The sequence below is a fragment of the Sciurus carolinensis genome, chromosome 14 (assembly GCF_902686445.1).
Source record: "Sciurus carolinensis chromosome 14, mSciCar1.2, whole genome shotgun sequence".
Classification (NCBI taxonomy): Eukaryota; Metazoa; Chordata; class Mammalia; order Rodentia; family Sciuridae; genus Sciurus; species Sciurus carolinensis.
In genome coordinates, this window is record NC_062226.1 from 84,226,583 (window position 1) to 84,254,026 (window position 27,444).

At 35.5% G+C, this 27,444-nt stretch overlaps 1 protein-coding gene across 2 annotated transcripts in view; it reads right to left on the reverse strand.

Moving 5' to 3' along the window:
* Ubqln1 (ubiquilin 1) overlaps window positions 1-24,409 on the reverse strand; it is a 47,048-nt gene extending 22,639 nt beyond the window's left edge. The window contains exons 1-3 of one of the 2 annotated variants that reach the window (XM_047524307.1): window positions 23,989-24,409; window positions 4,238-4,389; window positions 1,627-1,742 (exon numbers count right to left, since the gene is read on the reverse strand). In XM_047524307.1, the coding sequence (XP_047380263.1) occupies window positions 1,627-1,742; window positions 4,238-4,389; window positions 23,989-24,168 (448 nt within the window). In that variant the 5' untranslated portion in view covers window positions 24,169-24,409. The remainder of the gene's footprint in view (window positions 1-1,626; window positions 1,743-4,237; window positions 4,390-23,988) is intronic. The other variant, XM_047524306.1, reaches the window with a different exon arrangement.
* Between the last annotated feature and the right edge of the window lie 3,035 nt (window positions 24,410-27,444).

The following is a 27,444-nucleotide window of genomic DNA, read 5'->3' on the forward strand; positions in this document are numbered from 1 at the left end:
TGTCATTCAGGGAGAATAAACAGAATAAAAGAAGAGAAGAAAGTCACAGCAGAACTCTAGGGAAATAATAGAAACATACAAACAGGGAAGGGGAAAAAGTCCTATGAGTGAGATTAAAAAGGACTGGTTAGAAAGTTAACTACAGAAAAAAAAAAATATATTGTATAAGTTAAAGGAAGAAAATTTCAAGGAGAGATTTTTTTAGTATTAAGAGAGGCCGATTTAAAATGTATCTACTATATTTGAGAAGCCAAGAGGTCAAAAGCAATGTTATCAAGAAATTTTCAATGATATGATGGGGGCAAAAAAATAAAACAGTCAATTTAGTGAAGGGAAAATATAATCAAAACAACAGGAAATGCCTTTTCTAAAGACAGCTGAGAAGGGAAGGTAAAGAGGGTGGTAGCATTCAATGGTTTTACAGAAAACAACAAGCAAAGAAAAGTCGAATACAGAAAGGAAAAAGGAGAAGTTGACCGAAAAAAGCCAATGAGGTAAAAAGTGGGGGTATGAATAAGACTAGAAATAAAGGGATCAGGGAGCTTTGTAGCATCAAAAAAATTAATTAAAAGCCTCTCTAGCCTTCATTATTCTTGTCTATAAAGTGAGGGAAGATGGACAACATAAATTTATCTCAACAGCATCTTTCAAAGTATGAATACTAATTTTATCCTAATCTCTCTAGAGTTCGTGTTACTAATTTTGCCATCTACTCCATGTTCGTATAAATATATCAAAATATACTTTACTATAATGTGTATAACTAAAAAGAACAAATAAAAACATAATTTTGCTATCTAAAATTTACCTGCCTTAACCAAAGGAGACACATTTAGCCTAACACCGTTTTTTAATTAAGAGCAACATTTTTTAAAAAGCAAATATGAATATAAAAATTCATGCCATTCTCTAAAATTCTTCCAACATATATTTGGCACAGTATAACTGAATTAATAAACTGCTTATGGAAAGGATACAAGGTATGTTATATATGAAAATTGTGCATATGAAAAACAATGACATTTCAAGGTACTGTACTAGTCATATAACTTAAAGACTAAAAAAGGCATTAGTCAATTCATCTATCTAGTCCAACTTTTATTAACGTCACAATATTTTTTACCTTCCACAGAACTCCAATATATAAAACTGATAAAAGAAAAGTGGTTTTAGCTAATGTAGAAGACCCTTAAGCCCTGGTCTTGCTCTCAGGTCACAGTCCTTCTATGCATTCAGGACAGTTAGAATGTAACTAATACAGTCATTCCTTCATTTTACAAAGAAAAAAATTATTCACCTTATCGCAGCTTATGATCAACAATTGACTAAACTTCCTAAGATGTAATTATATAATCGTCAGATCAGGTATACAAACACTACATCTTTTATTATGAAAGAGAAATGTGTTGTTTATTGATGACTTATCAAATGTAAATGTAAGCTAATTAAACACTTGTATTCCCAATTATTTCTTTAACACCTTCAATTATAGAAGCAAACTGTAAAAGGTCTTTAAAATTTGTTGTTCAAATTACTTAATGTTTTATTCTGTCATTTTATCTAAAACTACCCCTGGGAGGGAAAGGAGATATTTAATTCCTACAAAAAATGACTAATGATTCTTACCTAAACCAAAAGGGTTGCTAGTAGCAGAACCAGATGTGGAGTTACTATTAGGAGCTGATGAGGTGGTAACATTGCTTCCTGTGGTATTTGTTTGCTGAGTTGAATGGTCTTGAGGCCTAGGGAAAATAATTAAATCACAATGTAAGCAGTTGAGCTAATTATTTTTAAAAGAACCTCTGATATCCCAATAACCAGAAACAAAGGGTAAAGTCCCAGATTCAAATTATCATAAAGATAACTGAGCAACTAGGGAAAAAAGAAAAGGAGAAACATAGTAAAGCCTTATAAAATCCAAAATATACTGCAATCAGTCCTCCTCTTTGGGTATAATATACACATAAATATTTCATACTGATTATATTTTAAGAAAGGGAGATAGGTCACACCTCACAGAAGACAATCAATGACAGGTCACATCCACAAAGCTTAACTATATAAATAACTTTTTATCTATTCCTTTCTAGTTCTACAGGACTAGGTGCCAGTTTTACTTAAATCCTTGAAATTTTAAAAGTAAAAAATAAAAATGAAAGAATTCACCAAAGTCAGGTGCGTGGTGGTGCATGCTTGTAATCCCAGTGGCTCGGGAGGTTGAGGCAAGAGGATGAGTTCAAAGGCAGCCTAAGCAACTTAGTGAGGCCTAAGCAACTTAAATAAAATCCTGTCTCTAAATAAAATATTTTTAAAAAGGCTGGGAGTGTGGCTCCGTGGCTTTAAAAACTTAAAAAAAAAAAAAAGATTCACCAAAAGAAGGCTGAGACAGAGTTAATTGAATCTCATGGCTTCTTTCTTTGATTCCAACATGTATAATTTTTCATTTTAACAACTGTGAAAACAGTATCTTGTCTCGCAACTGCCTGATAGGCATCAACTGTAATGCCTGCCTCTGTAGTATCTCAGCTGAGTGACTGAGTAGACTGTCATAACATACATGCTAATTTGATTACCACATGGAGTGTCCTCAGAAATTCACACCAGTAATTGGCACTGAAAGATGTTATGCACAGAACAGGAACAGGAGAAATAAACTTTTTCTTTAGTACAAGAAATAACTAGTATTGAAGGAACACCAGCATAAAAATTTCAATAGATATCAATGGCTAGACGAAAATCCTGGAGAAGAGATTATATCTCTCTTTTAAAGAAATGCTGTCCCATGGACGACACCTTGACAAAACAGATACTATATGGGAAAATATGGACAATCAAGACTAGGTCAAAACAGGATTCAGAAGACTCCCACCCAATGTGAAATAGTTTTAAAGGGAAACTTTAACCAATTTATTTCATTTATATTTTCTTTGTATGTATGCACAGTGATATGATAAAATTCCCAACCCAAATAAGTCTCAAATCACTGTTATGGTTTAAATATGAGATGTACCCCATGTGTCTTCTCATGTGAGAAAATGCAAGAAGGTTTATACCAGTGTAACTCCACATCAAGTTCAACCACAAGAACAGAATCCTAATTAGAGTAAGTTATACTTCATGTATGTATAATATGTCAAAATGCACTCTACAGTTGTGGGGTTAGAGTTGTGGCTCAGTAGTAGAACGCTTGCCTGGCATGTGTGAGTCCCCGGGTTCAATCCTCAGCACAGCATATAAATAAATAAATAAAAGATTCATTGACAACTAAAAAATAAAAAAAAAAATACACTCTACTGTCATATATACATAAAAAGAACAAATTTTTTAAAAAGTCCTGTAAAATATAAACTTAAAACCTTTTTAAAAAAAGAAGATTTAAAGGTGAAATGACTGGATTATGAGAGTTTTAATTTAGTTAGTGTTTCAATTCCCTGATAGGCATTAACTGGATGGTAACTGTAAGCAGGTAGGGTGTGGCTGGAGGAAGTGGGTCATTGCAGGGTATGCCTATGGGGTATACATTTTGTTCCTGATAAGCAGTGTGTGTGTGGTGTGTGTTTGTGTGTGTGTGTGTGTGTCTGTCTGTCTGTCTGTCTCTCTCTCTCTCTCTCTGCTTCCTGGTGGCCTTTCCTCTTCTGCCATACCTTGGCCCCAGAGCAATGGAGTTGGCTGACGGAGACCTCTAAAAGTGAGCCCCAAACATACTTTTCCTCTAAAATTGTTCTTGTCAGATCATTCTGGTCACAGCAGCAAAAATGCAGACTAAAACAAACTCCTTATACTAAGGATAAAATAAAATTGTAAGTGACAAGAAAACTCCAACTTAATTAGGAGTAATCTGAGTGATACACAAAGGTTTCTCTTAAAATTTGATGGTGCCTCAATTTAATGAAACATGATTACTGATTTGTAGTTTGCTAAGATAGTCACCCAAGATCTTTGTCTAAAAATTTCCCTAAAACAAAAATAACTAAAAATGTAATAACTCACTTGTTCTCCAATTCAAATAACTTGGATATAATTGACTAAATACTGCTGAATGTTCTAAAGTACTAAATGATTATCTGACAATGTGTAACTGCCACTTTTCAAAAACATTTTATGAACAGAACAAAGAAAGGAATTTTAACATTTAGATATTAATGACAAGGAAAGCCATTTAAAGTCAAGATTTAAAAAAAATAGAAAAATAAATATTTATTACAATTTAAAAGTTATATGTCTTCTAAAACCATACCTGTTTTGTGTTTTGATGACAAGGTGAACAGTAAGTCCATCATGAATTCCATGCTGACTCAAAGTATCTTGATCTTTTAAAATTTTTCCAGCAAATATCAACACAAGTTGGTCAGTATGTGATTTAAAACGTTTAGAGATTTCTTCCTTGAACTAAAGAAGATAAAAATAAATATGTATTACAGGTGTTTGTGTAACACCATCCAATTTAGTTTCTAAAAGTAAACTCAAATTCAAACAGTACAAAGACACCTCTTTCGTGTGGTAGTTATCTTGATCCAAGTAATAATTACCACTGCATCTCTAACACAAGTCTTATTTTGATGCACACATTCTATATTCAAACTTCTGCTAAGGTCTAACAGTTCATTGCTTCCAATTATCCTTTTTCTTTAAAGTCAATGGGATCAAATTTTTAGTTCAAGTCACAAATTAGATCTTATCAAATTTACAATATGCTATTTCTCAGATTTCCATCTCCAGTTCTGCTCCTTTAGTTCTAATTGCGCACATGTAACAGCCAACCTCATATTCTTAGTCTATTATACTGACTATCCATCCCAATCTTTGCATTCAACAATTAACAAGTACTACTATGAAGAAACAAATATAAAAAAGCAAAAATCTTTCCCTGAAACTAAGTAATCCACTGAGAATGAGTGAGGTACACTACAAAGTACAGAGGAACATAGACGGCAATTAGACAAGCCTTTCCAGAATTGAAAACCAAAGAAAGATTAGGAAGGAGGAGGACAACCTGAAGAGAGGATTGCTAGAGACCAAAAAACATGCAAAAACAGGAGAGAAAAGAATCTGATACTATAAAGATAATCTTATACAATAGATCACCATTTCTCAAATTTTTACTAAAATCACTAGAACACTTAAGCTTACTCAAAAATTCAAATCAGAAAACCTCACAATGGGACAGGAATCTCCAGTAGCAGATTGACTCAAGGAATCACAGCCCAAATTTTTAAGAAAGCATCATGCCTCCATCAAATCAATCTATGTGACTGCCCTATAAAGCAGTGGAATTGAATAGATGATGACACTACTGCTAAGAAAATTTTTTGGAAATGTATGGGTCATAAAACAAACCTCGGAAATTCCAAATAATTAAATATTAAAGTATATTCTTCTCTAATAATAATGGTATTATATTACAAATTAGTAACAGAAAATGGCTGACACATTGGGGAGTGATAGTGATCAAATTACATTGTTATATCATGTGCATGTACGAAAATACAACAATTAAGCTCACTATTAAGTACAGTTATAATGCACCAATATAATATATGAGAAAAATTACCCAGGAATGAAGAGGAGAAAGAGGAGGTAGAGGAGGTAGAGGAAGAGTAAAAGAAGGTGAGGGAAGAGGAGGAAGAAGAGACTAGGAAGAAGAAATTAGTAACAAAAATATCCGGAACATTCCCAAATCAATAAGCAAAATATTTCTAAGTAATTAATGGGTCAAAAAGGAAGTCCTGAAAAGAAGTTAGGAAAACATTTTCAATTGAGCAAAAATAAAGGTAAAATGTTAAAATTTGTGACATGCAGCTAAATCAATGTTTAGGGAAATATATAATATTAAATTTAGGAAGAAAGGTCATTAAACAGTAAACTGAGTTTCCATCTTTAGAAATCAAACAGCAAACTAACTCAAAGAATAAGAGCAGAAATCAATCAAAAACCTTTTTAAAATCTCAGCAAAACTGATAAAACCTCTAGCTAGCTTGACCAGGAAAAAAACAGAAGACATAAATTAACAAACTCAAAAACAACAGAAAGCAAACACCACAAACTTTAAAAAATATGGAATACTACACAAAAATATCTACAACTTGAATAAAATGGACCAATTTTTGCAATACCAAAAAACACAATCAATCTTATGAATATAGAAGAGGGAGTCTTAATACATTTCATGACACCAGTATTACCCTGATAACAAAACCAATGAAAAGATATGAAGAGAATACAAACCACTCTCTCTCACGTACATATATGCAGAAATCCTCCACAGAATACTATCAAATCCAATTCAGTTAAACAGAAAAAAATAAAAAAGTTTTAATGACCAAATCCGAATTAGCCTGAATATGTGAGGCTAAGTCAACCTTTGGGGTGGGGGTGGGGGGGCGGAAATCAATGTTAATTCTCTACATTAATAGACAAAACAAGAAGAAAACCCATACAATCATATCAATCAATGCTGAAAATCATTTGACAGTGTTCATTCAAGACAAAATTCTCTGCGAATTACAAATAAAAAAGAGGCTTACTGGGGCTGGGGATATAGCTAGCTCAGTTGGTAGAGTGCTTGCCTAGCATGCACAAGGCCCTGGGTTCAATCCTCAGAACCACCAAAAAAAAAAAAAAAGAGGCTTACCAAGTTGGATAAAGTGCATCTACAAAAAAATCTGTGGTTAACATACTTAAAGGTAAACCAATCTCTTTAAAATCTGGAACAAGGCAAGATGTCTACTCTCCCAAGAAGGAACACAAGTTCAAGGCCTGCCTCAGCAACTTAGCAAGGCCCTAAGCAACTTAGTGAGACTCTGCCTCCCAAAAAAAAAAAAAAAAAAAAAAAAAAAATATATATATATATATATATATAGTAGGGGGGAGGTAGGGACGTGGCTCAGTGATAAAGCACCCCTGGGTTCAATCCCCAGTACCAAAAAAAAGAGTCTTCCCAATTGCTGAAAAAGGAAAAACCATGGAGATAGTAAAAGCCTCAGGGGTTGATAGGGGTTAGAGAATGAATGGGCAGAGCATATGTCATTTATACATCTGTCAAAATTCACAGAATATACAAACACCAATACTGAACACTGATGTAAATGTAAGCCATGACTTACATTAATGTCTATGAAGGTTCATCAATTATAATGAATGTACTACTCCGAAGCATGATGCTGAAGGTGGAGAAAGGGGAAAGGATATGGTAACTATGTGGGCTTTAAATTTTCCTGTGAACCTAAAACTGCTCTAAGAAATGAAAAGTCTTCTATTTCCCCTAATTCATGCTAAAAAGAAATATTTTTTAGACCACTGGGAACTTTAAGCAGAGTACATAAGTGATGAAATTAAGGCATTATTAATTGGTAAGGCAGGATATATACGGACAATGGTTTTTTTTAAGAATCCTTATCTTTCAGATAACATGACAAAATATTAAGTGATAAGCTGATAAGAGATATACAAAGTAACAGGGAAAGGGGAAAAACCTTTAGGGAAAGTAATCCTGAAAGAACAGACTAGAAGACTGTCGAAGTTGGATGAAGGATACATGGGGAAATAACTTACTATTATTATCTCTACTTTCTGAGTTTTTATTTTCTTTTTGTATAGTGCTGGGGATTGAACCCAGGGTCTTACTCATGCTAAGCAGGCACCTTACCACTGAGCTATATCTCCAGCCCAATTTCTGTATATTTGAAATTATCCATAATTGAAAAAGAAGAAAAACTTTAAGACAGGAATAAGAAGCAACCTGAAGTTTTATATCCAATAAAATATCCCTCAAAATGAACTTGAAATATACCCAAAAAATGGAGAGAATCTGTTAAACACATTTAAAAAAAGAGAGAAATTTGTCACCTAGCAGGCATACACCACAGGAAATATGAGAGTATTCTTTCGGGGATAAGAAAATGATTCTAGATAAAGGAACAAAAAGATAATAAAAAGTGTGTGTGTGTGTGTGTGTGTGTGTAAATCTAAATTAAAACTGATTTTTTAATAAAGTCCTAGAAAGTCTTCTGTCCCTATGACAGGGAGGAGAGGGAAGGAAGGAAAATCTAGAGGGTATGAATCAAATCCAACTGCTCTACAGTATGCATTATCTGGAAAGAGTAAGTATTTACTAATTTAGACATTTTATAAGTTAAGATTCACATGGTAATTTCTAGGATATAAAAACAGTATACATCTACCAACCTAAAAAGGGAAGAAATTGGAATAATACAAAATACTCAATTCAAAGAAGAGAAAAAGCATAGAATAGGTAGGAAAAAATAAACATCAAATAGTACAAAGATAAATGTAAACCAAAAGTATCAGTGACTATGTAAGACTGTATGTGAAAAGACAAAACTGACAGACTAGATTTTAAAATCTAATCTCATGCTGCTTTAAAAAGACAAATTTATAAAAGGTTCAAGTAATAATAGAGTCCATGCAAAAAACTAACCAAAGAAAGCTAGCAAGGTTTATTCCAACAGACAAAGCAGATTCAACACAAAAGCACATCAGTACACGTCAACATTATAAAGTAACTCAAAAGATAATTAAAAATTTTAAATACTTCATACAAATGACTTAACTGACATAGCAGAATACTACACCCAACGACTAAAGAATAACCATTTTTTTGCTTACAAAATTAACTTACAAAATTAGATCGTATGCTGAACCATAAAACAAATCAACCTATTTCAAAAAATTAAAATCTTACCAACTATGTACTCTGACCACATTAAAACAGTACCAAAAAATAACTATAAATCCACAGTGTGATCCAATTGGAAAAGATTTCCTAAGTGAAACAATGGAAAGATCTAACCATTAAAAAACAAAAAAGCACTGTAATTTGCACTATTATTAACAGAGTAAAAGGTAATTCACAAGAGAAAAAATACCTGCAACACAAATAAGCATCAGCTCAAATCCAGATTTCATAAGGAATATCTTCAAATTAGCAAGAAACAACACAACTGAAAAACAGCCAAAAGACTGCAACAGAAACATCAAAAAAGGGCCAATATAAAATACAGGAAAAAAGTGTTCCTTCTCATCAATGGTCAGATAAACTTAAAATTAAAACCAGTGACACATCTACTGTGTGGTTCAATTTAAGAATGTGACAGTTTTGCAGAATATGTGAAGCAACTGGACCCTGCAGGTTGTGCAGTTTGAGTTAGTGCATTTTAGAAAAACATTGTATAGTAGAAGCTGAAGATATTCCTACTCTGTGATTCAACAATTCCCCTATTTTATCTAACAAATTACAAGTCCTGAGGTACACCAAAAACCACATTTGAGTAAGTTCAAACCAGGATTACTTGCAGCCAAAAACTGGAAACAACTCAACTATCCCTCAATTGTAGAATAAATTATAGTATACTCATTTAATAGAAAAATGACACACAATGACAACGAATGAACTATGGCCATATGTCATCATGGATACCTAAATGCAGAACAAAAGAGGCCAATCAACAAATGAAAACCAACTGTGTGATCTAATAAAGCTAAAAAAAAAAGGGAGGAGGTAGGAAAATTCATGTTGTCAAAAGTAAGACGAGTGGTTACCTTTAGGAGGAGGTTTTATAAGAGATCACAAGGTGACATCTTGGGAGTTGGTAATGTTCTACATTCTTGACCTTTGTGCTAATACATGGAGTTGTGCATTTATGATGTATGCATTCTTTTTATACTGTAATAAAAAGTTTTAAAAGTTGACTCTGAAGCTGGAAGTCAAAATACAGGTATATTCACTTGGCCTGAGCAATTTCAAGTGATTAGTCAAAAACCAAAATATGCCTTGTCTTTCGCAAGTCATCTGAAAGGAATTGGAATGAAGAGGTCCTAGTTTTAGGCTGCAGACCAGATTGGATAAGACATGAATAGAAGAAAACCACCCAAGAATCAAGAGATGATCATTCATGAGTACAGAATGATGCCACAGACAGATAAGACCTGATAACCAAAACAGCAGCAACAAAGAAAATTATATAACATCAATAATAGTTCAGTTGAGTCCTTTGTAAAATTTAAAGACTGGAGTTCTAATCATGAGTTGTCAATGTTTGTATCTGAAAGATGTTCAGAGCCTTCTGGACATATTAAGGGCTTGTTCATAGTGTCTTAGATGGAAAGGAATAAGACCCTATGGATACAGTTCAAAAATCATTTATATTAATCATCATTTTACTATGCAGTAATGCTGTTTTCTGCACCATGCACACATTTATCTTGTTCAATTCTTAGCAAAAAAAAAAAAAAAAAAAAAAAAAAAAGAAAAAAGAAAGAAAGAAATCAAAGTCCTAAAAGACTAGAACTGAGAAATCACACACACAATTAGAGTTGCTGAGAATTAATGTCATTGAACACTAGGAGGATCAGAAAATGTTAAAAATGGTGACAGGATACAGCTATACTTATAGTACTATACAAAGGTAAACTGTGTAATCTGACTGCCTTTTATAGTTCAATTCTTATAAAATTTTTTCCAATAATCAATGCCAACTTATTTAGGTATTAGAACCACTCCCAAAATAGAAGACTAATACAATATTGAAGTGTTCTGAGAACATTACCCCAAATTTGGAACAAGCAAAAACCAAGAGATTAATAATTTTACAAATTCTGCCATCATCCCATTTGAAACAAAAGTTAATAAATCTTAATTATACCACACCAGACACTTTTCCAAATTAAACTGTATTTTAGAAAATTTTATCCAAATGACTGAGTAAAGAATGTTCTATTATCTAAATGGTGTTTGCAGAAAAATCAAAAATTCAGCACATGCTTCAAAGATCCTTAAATTTCTATTGTGCTCCCAGAAAAAGGGAAAGTAAATGGAAATAGCCAGTTTACACTGGCTACAAAATCTCTAGAGATTTTTATCTCTAACATTTGAATGTAACGTCCATGTTGTTTTATCTACTACATGCTCACTGGACAATAAGAACTGGAAGCTAACTAGTATTGATACAGAAAAAATCAGCAATTTTAGAAAATCTCAAAGCTACTTTAGACAGAGGAAGCCCACTGACAGACCTCCTGCAGAAAAAAATAAACTTATTTCAACAAATTATACAAAATATTTTTATCTATTTCAAGAAAAACCAAAATTATAAAGAATTTTATAATTTCCATTAAACTACCTAGCTATTTAAGTCTTTAAGCCTACATGACCATCATTAACTCAAGATGAAAGATACATGATAGAACAGGCCCTCTAAAGATCCGAAGTTTCTACAAATGTGCATGTCCCACTCTGGGTTTGCACCGACAACTTATAATACAATAAACAACATATCAAAAGAGTTGAAAACTACTAGAATTTTCCTCAAAACAGCCACAAGAATCAAAATCCTAAATGTACCTTAAATAGGAAATTTAATTTAATGATTTGAAAATCAACCCAGCAGGGACAAAAACAACATTCAATAGCTACACATTTTCTCAACATTATCCAAAAGTCAACGGTTTCACATCAATGGATCTCCAGTTAATTGAAGTTTACCCATATGTGAGCACCAAAATTGCTTTCCACTCTGTAGAATATAACCTTTTGATAATGGTAAGTTACTGGTAAGAATATAAACTGCTGTTCTGCAATACAGTAATTGTCCAAACTTTCAATGCCCTGTATCTGCTTTTGTGCCAGACTATCATCACCTCATATTTAACAGCATACCTCCTCCCCGTATTTGCTATTTTTAATCTGGGGAAGAAACAAATAATCGAGGAAACCATACAACATACAATGCTGAAAGAATGTGAGGCACTGCCCTGAAAAGAAAATGCATTAACATCACAATGCCAATTGCAGCTGTTCAAGGTCCACTTTGCTTACTCTCTGTTCTTGGTCATTTTGAGAAAGAAAAACATGACACACACTTGGTACAGGAGGAAGACAGGAAATTCAAAGTGTGAGCATATCAGGAAAATGTTTTTGAGACATACAGACTTAACTTTCCAAATCTTGGTTTTGTCACCTTCTAGCTGGGTGACACGGGAGATGTTATCTGTTTTTGAGCTTTGGTTTCTTCATCAGTAAAATGGAAATAGTTGTTTTTTTTGTTGTTTTGTTTTGTTTTGTTGTTTTTTTCCAGGCTGATGGCAAAATCAAGAGATGTATGTAACCTACCTGGCAGAGCATTCATTTTCTGGCAAACAAATATTATTGACCTAATTATGTGAGAACAAACTCTGAATTATAATCAATTTAAAAATTGGGTTGGGGTTAGGGGTTCTGTTCAGCAACAGAAAGCATGCTTAGCATGCATGCACCAGACCCTGGGTTTAATCCACAGCACCAAAAGGCAGGGGAAGGTGTTAATTTGACTTTAAATTAGCTAAAAGAAGAACTGTTATCCTTTACAAATACCCCACAATCCAAATTTGTCCAACAGCTTGCCTGTGTTCCTATTAAATATTCCCAGAAAAAAAACCAGGAAACTCTTGCAATCTATCAAAAAAGTAAACTGTCTGGGCATGGTGGCCCCTGTAATCCCAGTGACTGAGGCAAGAGGATTTCAAGTTCAAGGCTATCCCCAGCAACTTAGCAAGACCCCAAGCAACCTAGCAAGACCCTGTCTCAGAATTAAAAATAAAAAGGGCTGGATATGTGGCTCAATGGTTAAACACCCAAAAGTTCAATTCCCAAGTACCAAATAAAAAGTAAAATTTATTTAAACTTTAAAGATAAAACATACACATTAATTTCATTTCCTAAAGAACCATATAGTAATGGCCTTTAATAAGAATCTTCCAAACAATATGAATAATATATGTACCACATTCAAACATTTGCTATTTCAATATTTTAAATGATAGGGCCTTCAGGAGTCTCTATTTTTAACCAGTTTCTTATTCAATATTGCTAGTATCACTTGGAAAAACAATCATGCTCAATAAACTATCCATAAACAATAGTTACGTCAGTTACCACTCTCCAAATATCTGATGTTTACCTTAAAATTAGCAGTCTTACTAAAAACACTGCACAAAACCTTATACAAAATGTCAAGTATGAGAAAAACTACACTAAATATATAAATAGATATATGGGAAAGGGACACCAGTCTTATAAAATTGAACATAGCCACAAATGTTACAGTGCATTATCTATAAAATGTATTTTTTAGTCTCTGATCCAAAACTGACAGAGAATAACAAACTAAAGGTTTCACTAACTCACATGATGAAATCCTCTAAGCTTCCTTCTATTGCAAAAGTTTACATCAATTACTGATGAATAAAAGGGTACAGAGGGAAAGACCAGTACAGATAAAGTATAAAAACTCTGAGCCAGATGCATACTAGCTCATGAAACCCTTTAGTGAAGCAAGAATTACACCACATTAAAAACATAACCAGTGATGTTCAGAGGAGTGAAAGTTCCCTGTCCAAAGTCAAATTCCTCCAATTCCAAGGCTCATGCTCCATCCAAAATGCCAACCATACTATAATCTACTTAAAATTAGTAACAAACATGGCAAAGCTCTTTTTCCCTTTCTCAGAATATCAACATGCAAATAAAACATGCAAATAATTATTAGTGGAATAAGTTAGTTGCAAGGTAACACAAGTAAAAGAAAGTTAAAGAGAAGTGTGGGTAGTGTTCCCACTTGCTTAACAGGAGTAAATAAAAATTACATGTGAATACAGAAATAAATACCATTCTGGACAGAATTGCTAAAAAAAAAAAAAAAAAAAAAGCTATCGCCTCTGTTTCTGAATGGGCCTTTTTAGTGCACACTTTTCTACATAACTTGAATTTTTTAATATACGTAGCTTTATTTATTTATTTATTTATTTATTTATTTATTTTTATGTAGTGAGGAGGATCAAACACAGTACTTTAACATGTGCTAGGCAAGAGCTCTCTACCAGAGCCACAACCCAGCCCCACTTGAATTTTCTAATCTTAAAATAATAGCATGTATAGTGTATTTATTTTTTCTTTGCATTCCAAATTTTTAAACATATAAGCTATAAAACTTTGACAAAACTGAAGAGAGCTTTAAAGGTTAAAAAAAAAAAAAATTTAACAAAACCATTATACCCAAATCTAGACATCTGTATAATAGCTCCTCAGCCAGTAAACCAAGCAGTCTGTCAAAATGGATATTGGAGCATTTTAGATTTTGCATTTTCAGATTGAGAGTGTTCAACTGGTAAAGACTACAACAATATTCCAATTTTTTTAAAATGCAAAATCTACAACACTTCTAATCCCCAGCATTCCAGGTAAGAAATAATCAACTTGGATCTGCACTTTTTAAAAGGGTTAATAATACTCTCACTCTAAAGTTGTGAAACTAAAATTTTAAAAATACATTATGCCTTGATAAATATACAACAAGTATTAGTTATTATATAACTATCATTAGCAACATTCACAATGGCCCAGAACAGGGAGAAAAGAGTGACATTTGAGAGAAAACATCACAAAAGGTTGAAATACAATGAATAAAAGGAAAAAGGTAAGTAGAGAGCAGAAAGTAGAATGCTGGTTCTCCAGGGTTGACAAGGAGTGAAGAATGAGAATTTACTGTTTCATGAGAATAGTTTCAATTCTGCAAGATGAGAAAAGTTCAGTGGAGAGATAGTGGTTATAGTTGCAAAATAATATGGATATTCTTAATGCCACTGAACTGTACACTTGAAAATGATTAAGATAATAAACTTGGAATGGAACTACCATTTGACCCAGTAATCCCACTCCTTGATAAATAACCAGAGGACTTAAAATCAGCATACTAGGTGACGCAGCAACATCAACGTTTACAGCAGCTCAATTCACAACAGCTAAGCTATGGAACCAATCTAGATGCCATTCGACAGATGAAAGGATAATAAGAATGTGGTATATATACACAATGGAATATTGCTCAGTCGTCAAAAAGAATGGTGATGGGTGGGAGGGGTGAGGGGGGGAAGAAAAAAAATAACAGAATGAATCAAAAACTATTGCCCTAGGTAAATGTATAATTACACAAGTGGTATGCCTCTACTGCATGTACAAACAGAAACAAGTTGTATCCCATTTGTTTACAATAAAAATGAATTAAAAAAAAAAAAGAATGGTGACATTTGCTGGTAAACGGGTAGATCTGGAGACTATCATACTAAGTGAAATAAGCCCACTCCAAAAAGCCAAAGGTCGAAAGTTCTAATGTGTGGATGCTAATACACAACAAGGGGATAGGAAGAACAAAAGTTCAGTAGATTAGACGAAGGGGAAGGTGGGGGCAGGAATAAGAAAGACAGTGGAATGAATCTGATTTAACTTCCTATGTACATATATAAATATACCAGTGAACTGCCACATCATGTACAACTGCAAGACCAAGATCCTAATTAGAATAAGATGTACTCCATGTTTGTACAAATGTCAAAATATACTGTCATGTATAACTAAAAAAATTTAAAAAAAGAATCTACCAGGATGATTTGCACTTTAGTATTTAAAATTATAGGGGCTGGGGAGATAGCTCAGCTGGTAGAGTGCTTGCCTCGCAAGCACAAGGCCCTGAGTTCGATCTCCAGTACTGCAAAAAAAAAAAAAAAAAAAAAAAAAAAAAAAAAAAAAATTATAATACATTATAATACATGTATATGGGCATATATACAAAAATATGTATGTACTTCCTATGTGTGGGTCTATTATATAGAACATAAACACCAGGAATAAATAAAAAGAATGAACTCTGAGTGGCAAAAGAAAAAAAAAGATGGTAAATTATATTTTGTGTATTTTGCCACAATGAAAAATAACTGCAGTTCTATTAAGTGGCAACTAAAAATATTATATATGTGGCACACAATGCTTTTCTAAGGGGCTGCACTGTTGCCTAAGTCATGGTAAAAATTCCCAATGAGAGGGGTTTTGATGAACAGTATGAGATCTAGAATAGTAAGTTATAATGCCATGGCCAGTAAATTTTCTGCAAGGGGCTAGATAGTAAATATTTTCTACTCTCGGGGTCAGATAGTCTATTCTGAAAATTCATACTTAATACATAAGCAATGGCATGAAGGACATGGTTCACCAGTTTGCTGACCTCTACCCTAAGGCAACCACTGAAGCAAATGCTCCTTAATTTAGGGGAATTTTGTGAGCAGGTTAATACCAATAGCTTGAGACCTGCTACGATGAGAATATGTACATCATGGAAATCAGCAAACACTACAAGTCAACATTGTTTTTCCCTGAGAAATGGTTGAAAAACATTTACCAGCATATCGCTATGTGAAGAATTACATTTTATATCCCCTATATACCTAAAATTGTATTAGTTATAATCCATCTTTAAGGAAAATGAATATTACTCAAAACATTTTCTGTTATCTATGGTTTAGATGAGGATCTCTACAGTCAAGAAAGGCTGTTCCAGAATAAAGTTCCAGACAGAGAGAAACAAGAATGAACATCCTGAGGCAGTCAAGAATTATGTCTGGAGGGTTCTGAGCTAAAGGAGAGCAGTTTAAGATGAAGATTCCAGAGAAGTGAAGCCATGAGATTATGTACATGCTACACTTATTGAGCCTAATGTACTAGCTTCATTCATAAACAAATATTTGCTAAGTTCATACTTGTGCTAGGCTCTGGAAACAATGTTAACCAATCACAGTTCCTCTCTAGTAGAGAAGAAGCATTAATCACATAAATATATGATTTTGAATTGTGATCAACTATGACAAAGAACAAGGTATAGTGAGAAAATATAATGAGGGATCCCAAGGTAGTCAGGGCAATCAGATACTTCCTTTAGAATCTGACCTCTGCACTGAGATTTAAAGGATGAGTGGGATGGGGCAGAGTGTCAGAGGTATGCCATGTAACAAAACCAAATTGGACCTAAGTTCTGAGGCTGGGAAAAAAAACCATAGTAACAGGTCAAGAAACCATAAAGTCAGTAGGGTGAACCAAGTGAGCAAGAAGAAAGAAGGCATCAGAAAAGAATGGAAAAGTGGCAGGAACCCTCCCACAGGGCCTCATCACCACTTGACAGATTCCATAATCAATGGAAACTCTTGAATTTTATGCAGAATATCACATGATCTAATGAATAATTTTCAGAGATTATTTGGGATTGAATGAGGGAGAGTTACAGAAAAATCGGGAGACTGAAAGCAGGTTACCATAGTTTCTAGACAATGGTAACGTAGTGACTGAGTCAGTATTCAATCTAAAATACTCCACTATAGCAATTTTTGTTCTTAGGACACCATTTTAAAAATTCAGAACCCCCATGTTTTGCTTTTTGTATCTACTGATACCAATTATATTGGAAATCTTCTAAAACTGAAAAATCTTCTAAAATAGTAATTTAAAAATAATAAGCCCATTACATGTTAATATAAATAATCTTCTGAAAAGTAACTTATTTTCCTAGTAAAGAGAGTAGAACTGTCTTAAATTTTTGAAAATCACTTTAATCTCATAGAAGATAACAGCTAGGTTTTCCTATCTGTGGCAATATTCCACATCTTAAAGATTCAGGCAAAGTACACTGCTAAATTTTGTTTTGGTTTTGGTGGCACTGGGGAATGAACCCAGCAGCACTCTACCAATGAGTTACACCTCAACTCATTCTTTATTTTTTAAGACAGTCTCACTACATTGCCAAAGCTGGTCTCAATCTTGCAACATTTCTGCCTCAGTCTCCTGAGTCACTGGGATTACATGAGTGCACCAGTCAACATCCAGATCGCGGTTCATTTTTGTGAGAATTAGACTGAAAAACACAAGTAAAATCTTAGCATTATTAGAAAAATAGTTTTAGTTTCACAGTTTTCCTAAGAGTATTAAGGACTTCCAGACCACAATGAGAACTACTGCTCAAGTAGTAATAAAAGTCAAAATAATTACAATGAGATGTCAATTCAGTCAATAGGATGACTATAATCAGAAAGACAGACCCTAACAAGTATTACCAAGAATGTAGTAATTGGAATCCTCTTGCATTGCTGGTGGAAATGTAAAATGATACAGTCACTTGGGAAAAAGTCTGGCGGTTCCTCAAAAAGTTAAACACAGAGCAGCAATTCCACTCCTAATATATACACAAGAAAAATGAAAACACATGTCCACGCAAAAACTTAATCGTAAATGTTCATAGTGGCTATATTCATAACAGCCAAAAAGTAGAAACAACCCAAATGTCCATCAAGTGGAGAAATAAAACGTGGTAAGTATTCATACAACGAAATGTTACTGGACAATAAAAAGGAAACACTGATAGAATTTACAAAGTGGATGAACCTTAAAAGCTACAGTTAAGTTAAAGAAACAAAGTTAAAGAAACCAATCACAGAAGACTGCATGGTTCTATTTATAACAAACATTCAAAACAGGCAAATGTATAGACAAAAAAAATGTATCAGCAGTTCCCTAGGGATGGGAGGAAAAGGGTTGTGGGAGTGGAGTTGCAAAGAGTACAGGGTTTCTTTTGGAGGTGATGAAAATATTCTCAAATTGACCATGGTGATGGTTGCACAATCCTGTCAGTGTACTACAAAAAGATAAAAATAAATTAAAAAAATAAAAATCAAATACCACCTTTAAAAGGGTGAAATAAATGGTATGTAAATCCTTCTATGCTGTTTAGGGGAAAAAAAACAACCACTAAGCAATCTCTAAAACAGAGTTTTTCAGCAACTCTTTAGAAAAAGACAAATAAGAAAACACTGATCTCTCAGAGCATGGTGGCACACACCTCCAAATCCAGCTACTCAGGAGGTGAAGGCAGGAAGATGCTTATCAAGGCCCCATGGTATGTGCAATGCCCCGAGTTCAATCCCTAAGCATCCCCAAAAGAGAAAACTGATCTTGGGAGCCTTTTTTCCCTAGATAAAACAATCTTTTGGGTAAGACACTGTCCAGTCAAAAAAAAAAAAAAAAAAAAAGTAAGCCTTATAAATAATTTTAAACACTCAAGTATCCATATTGAAAGAGTAACGAGAGGGACTGAGGATGTAGGTCACTGATAGAGTGCTTGCCTAACATGTGAGATGTCATGTGTTCAATTCTCAACATCACAAAAAAAAAAAAGAAAAAGAGGTCAAATTAATATCAATAATTTTAGTATTTTATTTAATCCATCTTTTTGTAAAATTTTATTTCAACATGAAACATCTCAAAAAACTATTAAAGTAGTTATTTTTTCATACCAAATTTTCCAAAATCTGGCATGTATTTTATATCTAAATTTAGTTTGACTACATTTTAAGGGCTCAATAGCCACACACTGATGGTATAAGAATACACAAGCAGCTCTAGATTCACCCTAAAGAGTATAATGTAAATGACATTTGTGATGAAGCACCAAGGCAATGTAATTTCCCCAATCAAAGGCAAATTCAATATGATTCAAATCTTTGGGGGAGGGGTGGGATTGTGGCTCAATGGCAGAGCACTTGCCTAGCATGTGCAAGGCACTGGGTTTGATCCCCAGTCAGCATCACATAAAAATTAAAAAAAAATAAAGGTATTGTGTCCATCCATCTAAAAAAAGAAAAAAAAATTTTTTTTAATCTTTGGGGGAGGAAGGGATATCAAAGACTGAACCCAGAGGCACTTTACATTCCCTGTCCTTTCTTAAAACTTTTTACAGGTATGCTCCACCACACATGGTTGATTCAATATGTATCATGTTTTAAGCATATTAATATTTTCCTAAAAGTTTCCAGTAATGAAGACATTTCTAAAACCAGAATTTACAATACCTGAACGTTTCAGGCAACTGCATTTCAAAATTTTACACTATAATCTAGAGGTCTACCAAAAAAAAAAAATCCCCAAACAAGCTAGTTTTAAGTTATACGGAAGCTCCCCTCTATTCTCTGCACTGTCTCTGTCACACAGAGCTCTCCATTGTTTAGATGTTATCTTGTTTAATAATTAACAGAAAACAATCCCATACACAATTGTTTTATACCACTACACATTTATATTTTTATATCTATTTGTTATAATAACCCCTAGTAATGAAACCATCTTGAAGCATAAACTGTTCCAACTAACCTTAATGAGAAACTTAAAACATTACTCAATTCCAATAGCTCTATGAAAAATAAATTGCATTTGAATTTGGAAAAAGGTTTAAGATTTATTATCAAACTCAAGCAAGTAACATTTATTATTAAACACCAACTGTGCATGTATAAAAGGAATCTTATTTCTGCCTGCAGTTTACAAAAAATTGAAATCTAGCACCAACCTAGATATTCACCAACAGGTGTATGGATAAAGAAATTGTGGTATACATACACAATGGAATATTACTCATCCATAAAGAATGATTTTATGACATTTGCCAGTAAATGGATGGATCTAGAGACTATCATACTATGTGAAATAAGACAATCTCAAAAAAAAAACAGAGGTTGAATGTTTTCTCTAATATGTGGATACTAACCCACAATAAGTGTGTGGGGGGGGAGGGATAGAAGTTCAGTGGAGTAGACAAAGGGGAATGAAGGAAAGGTAGAAAGAGTAGGAATAGAAAAGACAGTGGAATGAATATGACGTAACTCTCCTATGTACATATATGAATATACCACAGTGAATCTCAACATCGTGTACATCCACAAGACTGAGATCCTAATTAGAAAAAGGTATATTCCATGCTTGTAGAAATATATCAAAATCGATTTCTACTGTCACATGTAACAAAAAAGAACAAAAAAATAAAACTCTAAAAAAAGAAATAAAGGGAAAAATACAAAAATGAATTGCCAACTTACATCTTATTTGACAAATTACCTAGGTTTTTTTTTTTTTAATATATTTTAGTTGTAGGTGGACACAACATCTTTATTTACTTATTTTTACGTGGTGCTGAGGAATCAAACCCAGTGCCTTAGTACATGCGAGGCAAGCACTCTACCACTGAGCTACAGCCCCAATCCAGGTGGTTTTTTAACACAGAATTTTAAAAAATATTTTTTTTAGTTGTAGATGAACACAATATTTATTTATTTTTATGCATCGCTAAGGATCGAACCCAGTGCCTCACAAGTGGTAGGCAAGCACTTAGCTACGACCCAGCTCCTTCACAGGTTTAATGATTTCAATTATTGGAACATAGTCATATATATACTGTGTGCTTAAAGAGTCTACATTATATAGAAATACTTATTGAAAGAGACCTTAAATGATAGAAAATAGGATTTTCCAGAAATAAAGTATAGGTCTTCAATATTACCATTTGGTGATCTTTTAACTTACCCTCTTTCCCTCCCAGATAAGAATTTTCAGGATCAAATATTTGCCAATTTCTTTATTTCATTTGTTGCTGGGGGTTGAACCCAAGACTTTGAGCATGCTCCATTATGTTTTTAAACGAATCTTAATGCCATACATCTTTTTCAATGACAACTTTTTTGCCTAGTGAAGAGTGACCCCAGGGAGGGCCACAGGTATTCCTAAGCTAGCACTCCACCACTGTGCTACACCCCCAGCTCCCTCAATGACAAACTAATCTGAGGTAAGTATGGTAAACTAGTCAACACTTTTAAGAAAAATTTAAATTACTAAATGGTAGATCTTTTCTTGTGCTCCAAGTAGAACTGTACAAACAGATCACCTGAAAACTGATTTTCTTTTTTCTTGTACTTCTCCTGTATGTAATTCCTTTAACAAAGCCCACAGTTTTACTTGTCTTCAGGTTCTTAGTACCGTGGTGAGTTTCAATTTTTATTATGTTTTCTGCTTCAACAGAAAACAACGATTAAACCTTTAAAAATTAACTGCCATCAGAAAAATTTACTTCAGAAAGACTTTAATTTTACTGAAATTTCACTATGGTTATTCCTGCAGAATTTATAATTAAGTTCCACAGGATTTAGGATTTTAATTTCACCACCACAAAAAGCAAAAAATGTCCTCACACTCACCTAAATTTTTTTATTTACAAAATATTGACTATTTCTAATATTGCAGTAAAATTCTGAAAGCAGTCAGGATGGTAGAGGCCTAAATCGAAACCCTGGAAAGACCCAAGTGCTTCAAAATTTAATTTTTAACACCCACTAAAGTGGCCAAATCAAAACAATGTTAACAGAGACCAACAGTAACATCTACATATCACTGATGGGATTTTAAAATAGTTACAGGATTTTTTTTTTTAGATGCTGTTTCTTATAAAACTCAACAGAGCTGTCCAGTCACCTAGTCATTCCACTTCTACACATTTAACTATAGAGACAAAAGTATATGTCCCCAAAGAACTTGTACAAGATTGTTAAAAGTAACTAAACAGAAATAACTAAAAGGTGGCCCTCAAGAATAGATAAATCATGATATATTCATACAGTGGAAAACTATACAGCCATAAAAGTACTAACACAAGAACAAATGTTAAAAATATGCTGAGTGGGAAAAAAATAAAAGCCTTACTCAGAATACATACTATGTGTACATACTACTTATGTAAAGTTCTAGAACAGGCAGATCTAACATCTGGTGAAAATGAAATCAAAATTATGGTTGATGAAAGGGAAAGTGACAAGTGACCAGAAAAAGGCACAAGAAAAAACTTTCTAGTCAATTATTAATTCTACATTTTGTCGAGGACTCGGGAGACCCAGGTATAAGCATTTGTGAAAAACTTGGTCAATGGCAACTACATGCATTTCATCGCACACCGAATTTACCTTGGGAAAAAAAAAAAACTGTATAAGTTGAAATTAATGATATGTACAATGCTGGAGTGCCTGGGAAGGTTGCCGCTAATAATTTGCAACATTTTTAAATATTTGAAAATATAAAAATGAAATTATAATAAATTATGTTATAAAGCAAACAAAAATGTTAATTGAAGGTGAGGAACATACAGGTGTTAGCTGTACAATTCTTTCAACTTTTCTGTATGTTGGAAAACATAAAAAGGTTAAGGAAAATTTTTATAAGAGCGTTAGGAAACAAAGAATGATGACTCAGTTGATGATAAAAGTTTCTCTCAATTGATGCTACACACCCTCCTCCTTCACAAAACACACCTTTGGAACTAGATAAACCCTAGGGAAACTTAAAAGGAGAATTTCAATAAACTGCTTCCCCGAATAAACTGTTCACATTATTTGATACTGTCAGGGATCCATCCAATAGCTACTGAAAATATTCCAGGAAGCAGTCAACAATAAACGAAAACAATTTGTTGAATTCCACCGAGCTTTTTAATTAACTGCAAAATTTGTATTCCTGAACAAAGATCAAGCAGGAAATTATCTGGTAAGATTCCCCATGAACTCCAATTTTGTTTTCTTTTACTCGGCTGCAACCCCAAGTAACGTCGCTATCGTCCCTCTAAAATCAAAAACCTACCCAATGACTGGCATCGAAGTGATGGCAAATACACTAAAAACGAAACAGCAAGTCATCATGAATGAAAGTCGTTCACTTTTTCTCCTTAAGCCTAGTACTTTATTTAAGATGTGGCTGGAAAACGTCATGGTTTTATCACAAAAGGTGGGAAGATGAGAAAAATTTCAGCATTCAAAACGCAGAACTAAATGTACACGTGCACCTCACCCTAAACCTGCCTTCACCCGCACACAGGTAAAACAATGAGCAGACCCCCGCCCCTTTTTTTTCTATTGATGAAACAAAACCTCAGCTAGGGCTAAAGAGCACCCTCGCCCCCGCCCAGCCTCCACCCCGCCCGGAGCCAGGCGGTAGGTCCCTTTCCTTTGTGAGGAGCTGGAGGGGAGGTGGCTCAGGGCGGGGAGCTGGGGGGTCGGTGGAGGCCAGAGAGGACTCAGGGCCAAGCGGCGGCGGCCCACAAACAGGCCGCGCGTACCCGCCACAAACCTCTGCGGGGTCCAATGGAGCAAACCCGCGAACCGGGCAGTATCTAATGTGGGATGAAATCCAGAATGGCCGAGGGCACCTCCACAGACGACCCTCGCCTAGGTTCTTCCAAAACCGTCTCTTCCTTCGGCGGGCGGAGATCCTGCCGCCCCCCCCACCCCGGCCCGAGCCCCAGGCGGCCTCACCTGCTGGACCGAGCTGTTCTCGGGCACAGCGAACTCCTCCTTCTCCTTCGGGGTCTTTACGGTGACTTTCATGATCTTGGGCTCGGCGGAGGCAGCGGCCGCGGGAGCGCCGGCACCTTCAGCCGCGGCAGCGCTGTCCTGGGAGCCCGGAGGACCGCCGCTTTCACCACTCTCGGCCATGGCGGCGGCGACGGCGGTGACTCAGGCGAGCAGGAGGGAGCGGGAGAGGAAGGGGGAGCCAGGAGACACCAGAGCCGACCGGCCTGGGCAGCGGAGAATGGAGGGCACGCCGCCTAAGTGGCAACGGGCGCCGGGCCGCCGAGGGGCCGCGGTGCTCGATGTGGGCTCCAGGTGCAGGCCCGGATTGGGCGCTCGGCAGCCGCGCAGTGTTCAGACGCCGCTGGTTCGCAGCGACATCCGCAGCCGCCGCCGCCGCTTCCTCCGCCCGCCCCTCCCCCCACGTCCCTCCGCCGGCCCCGCGCGGGGCACGCCGGGTAACGCGGCTGGCTGCGTCGCCGAGTCATCCCAGCCCGGCGTCGCTTGGAGCTACAGTTGCGTCCCTTTTCTTCCCTCGTCCCCCTGTCCACAGTGTAGGCGCGGCCAGAGTGGAGAACTAAAAGCAAAGTGGGGGCCAGAGGAAGACTGGAAAGATCAGTTCATTTTTTTTCTTTTTTTTACTCCTTTCACCAAAAAATAAAGTGCGGCTTCTGAGAGGCATTGTGCGGCGCAATGGAATTACGTCACGGCCAGCGAAATTACTAGAAAGGGACTTGGACTACTGGGCGCTGCGAGCGCGGGTGCGCTTGCGCGCTCATGGGCCAGGTAGTCTCCCCACCTCCTCACCGGTCAGCCGCTGTCTCCCGCGTGCAGGTCTTGCCTCATCTCTGCGTGCAGCGGGTACTGCACCGAGGGGGGTCTGATGATGAAAGAGCGGCGAGGAATTTTGTTAATGTGCTTGGTGGTTGCCTACTTGGAAGCTTTAAAATGTTTGTCCTTAACTGCCCTCTGCGTGTAAGTTGGAAGATAAGTCAGTGAAGGAGGAAGGACTCATTTATAAACGAAGATAGAGTGAACGCCTATGACCCACCGAATCATTGCTTCAAGGCCCTAGCTTTCGATCCTCTAGTCAAACCGGTTCGGTCAGAAGATCAAGGCCACCCTTGTAGACAGTCTCAGCTGACAGTCAAGTGTGAACATCTCCTAATCTCTGAACACTGTCTCCAAGAAGCGTGGTGCCCAAAGAGTGCTGGCCCAACTGGAACAGTTTAGTATAGCTGAAGTGGTTGTTTTGTGTTCTATCAAATTAAGTTACTGCACCATATCAGACTTGGGTAACTGGCATCAAGGATAGTTGTTCAAAAATTACTTTCAGTGAATAGGAAGTTATTCCCGTGTCCTACATTGGAAAAGATGCCATCATTTATGGAAAAAAAATACATGTGTGTGTGTGTACATACATTCCATATTAACCATCTGAGTGTTTTGTTGGTGTATTTTGTGGTTCTGGGGATTGAACCCAGGTCCTTGGACATGCAAGGCAGGCAAGCAAGCGCACTATCACTGAACCACACCCGCCAACCCCATCATTTGTTTTCTCAGATGACTTGGATAGAGAAGTCAGTACATTATTGTAATCGGTATTGCACAAATATAAACCCTGACCCAAATATGCAAAGACATTCAGCCCAGTTGTAGGATTAAATACTGTTTCATAAACACTACTTTTTAGCAGAACCCTTTGGAATCTGGGTCAGAGAGAAGTTCTGAATGTATAAATTGCAATAAAGACATCACTTGACATCACCAAAATTTCTGCCAGCATTGTTCAATAATATGAAGAATTAACAAACAAGTTCCTTTGCTGAAAGGCAACTATTTGGTTATGTCTAAATGTTAAATAATCATTACTTCTCAGGTAGAAAGTGCCACCATTGGACAAGCAATCATTTGGAATTTGTTCCATAGATTTAAATAAAATCTCTTCCCAACTTCATTAGTTCAGTATTGTGTGATTTCCTGTCATGCTGTTTTCTGCTGGCAAGCTTTGCCTAGTTTGCCTGCACTGCTGGACTGACTTGTCCTTACCTTCACTGCCTATCTTCCACTTTTCCTATATCACATTCCCCGGGAAGACTTCACTCCCTACGATTAGACACCCAATGTCTCTGCACTCCAATAAATACTTGTATAAATCTCTAACCCTACACTTATACGGGATTGCTTTGTAATTATGTATCTACATTAACCTCTAAAAATTTCTCGTGTATATTACATAGCTTAAGTAATGTATCTATAAGAAGATACAGCATAATCATTTTGGTGATACTTTTTATAGACATAACCCTAACCTATAAGGGACCTTTGGAGGTGGGGGGATCATGGTCTAGATTAGGGATTTGCAAACTTTTGGGAGGGCCAAGTACTAAGTACTTCAGGCAGATCATAAGACCTCTAAAATAATGTCCTCATATCACAAAAAAACCACAGACTAAATACATAACTAAATAAGCAAGCTGTATTTACTGAAGATTTTTCTTAAAAAACAAAATCACCATAGAATCTGATATGGGCCACAGGGGTAGTTTGCCAAACTCTGGTCTAGATGTTTATCTGAGGGTTGTTTTTTTCCCTGAATGATTTTTGTTTATAAAATGGTCTGGAGAAAATCAGAATAATAGATTTCATCTATTCTACAACCATTAATTGAGCACAATGGATGCCCAAGTACTGAAGTAAAGATATAACAACAAAATTCACTCTGGGGACTGGGAGATAGCTCAGTCAGTAGAGTGCTTGCCTTGTAAGCACAAGGCCCTGGGTTCGATCCCCAGCACCCAAAAAAAAGAAAAAAAAAAAAAAAAAACTCACTCTCTGACATCAAAAAACCTAGAAGATAGTTAGATATGGGAGGAGGAGGGTGGGGGCCGATAGGCAGTGATGTGCTGGTAAATATTTAATAATCACCTCTCCAGAAAACAAGACTTGATTAATAGCATTTGCCAACTTCTGTGATAATAAATAATTGCAAATGACCAATTTGAGCTACCAACTTGAGGTTATCTGGTCCTCAAAATACCAAAAGTTTTACCAGTTAACTCTCACAAGTCAGTAAGAGCCATCTGCAAATATACAGATCACATTTTGAAAAAAATCTATCATTCAAACTTAAGTATTTTGATAAGTAGTTACTATTTGCATGACAGAAGAATCTTTCCTTGACAAAATGATTTAATCAATAAGAATTTATTGAGTACCCTTTGACAAACTTTAATCCTGTTTCCAGGAATTATAACTTCAACACAATGTGGTATATGCATCAAATAAGTAGTATAAATAACATGAATTCATCATGTTGCTCCCATATTTAAAATCCATCATGAGCTCCCTACTACCTGGAAAATAAGGCCCAAGCTTCTTACTGGGAACTCATAGTCTCCTGCAACTAACTCCTAAACC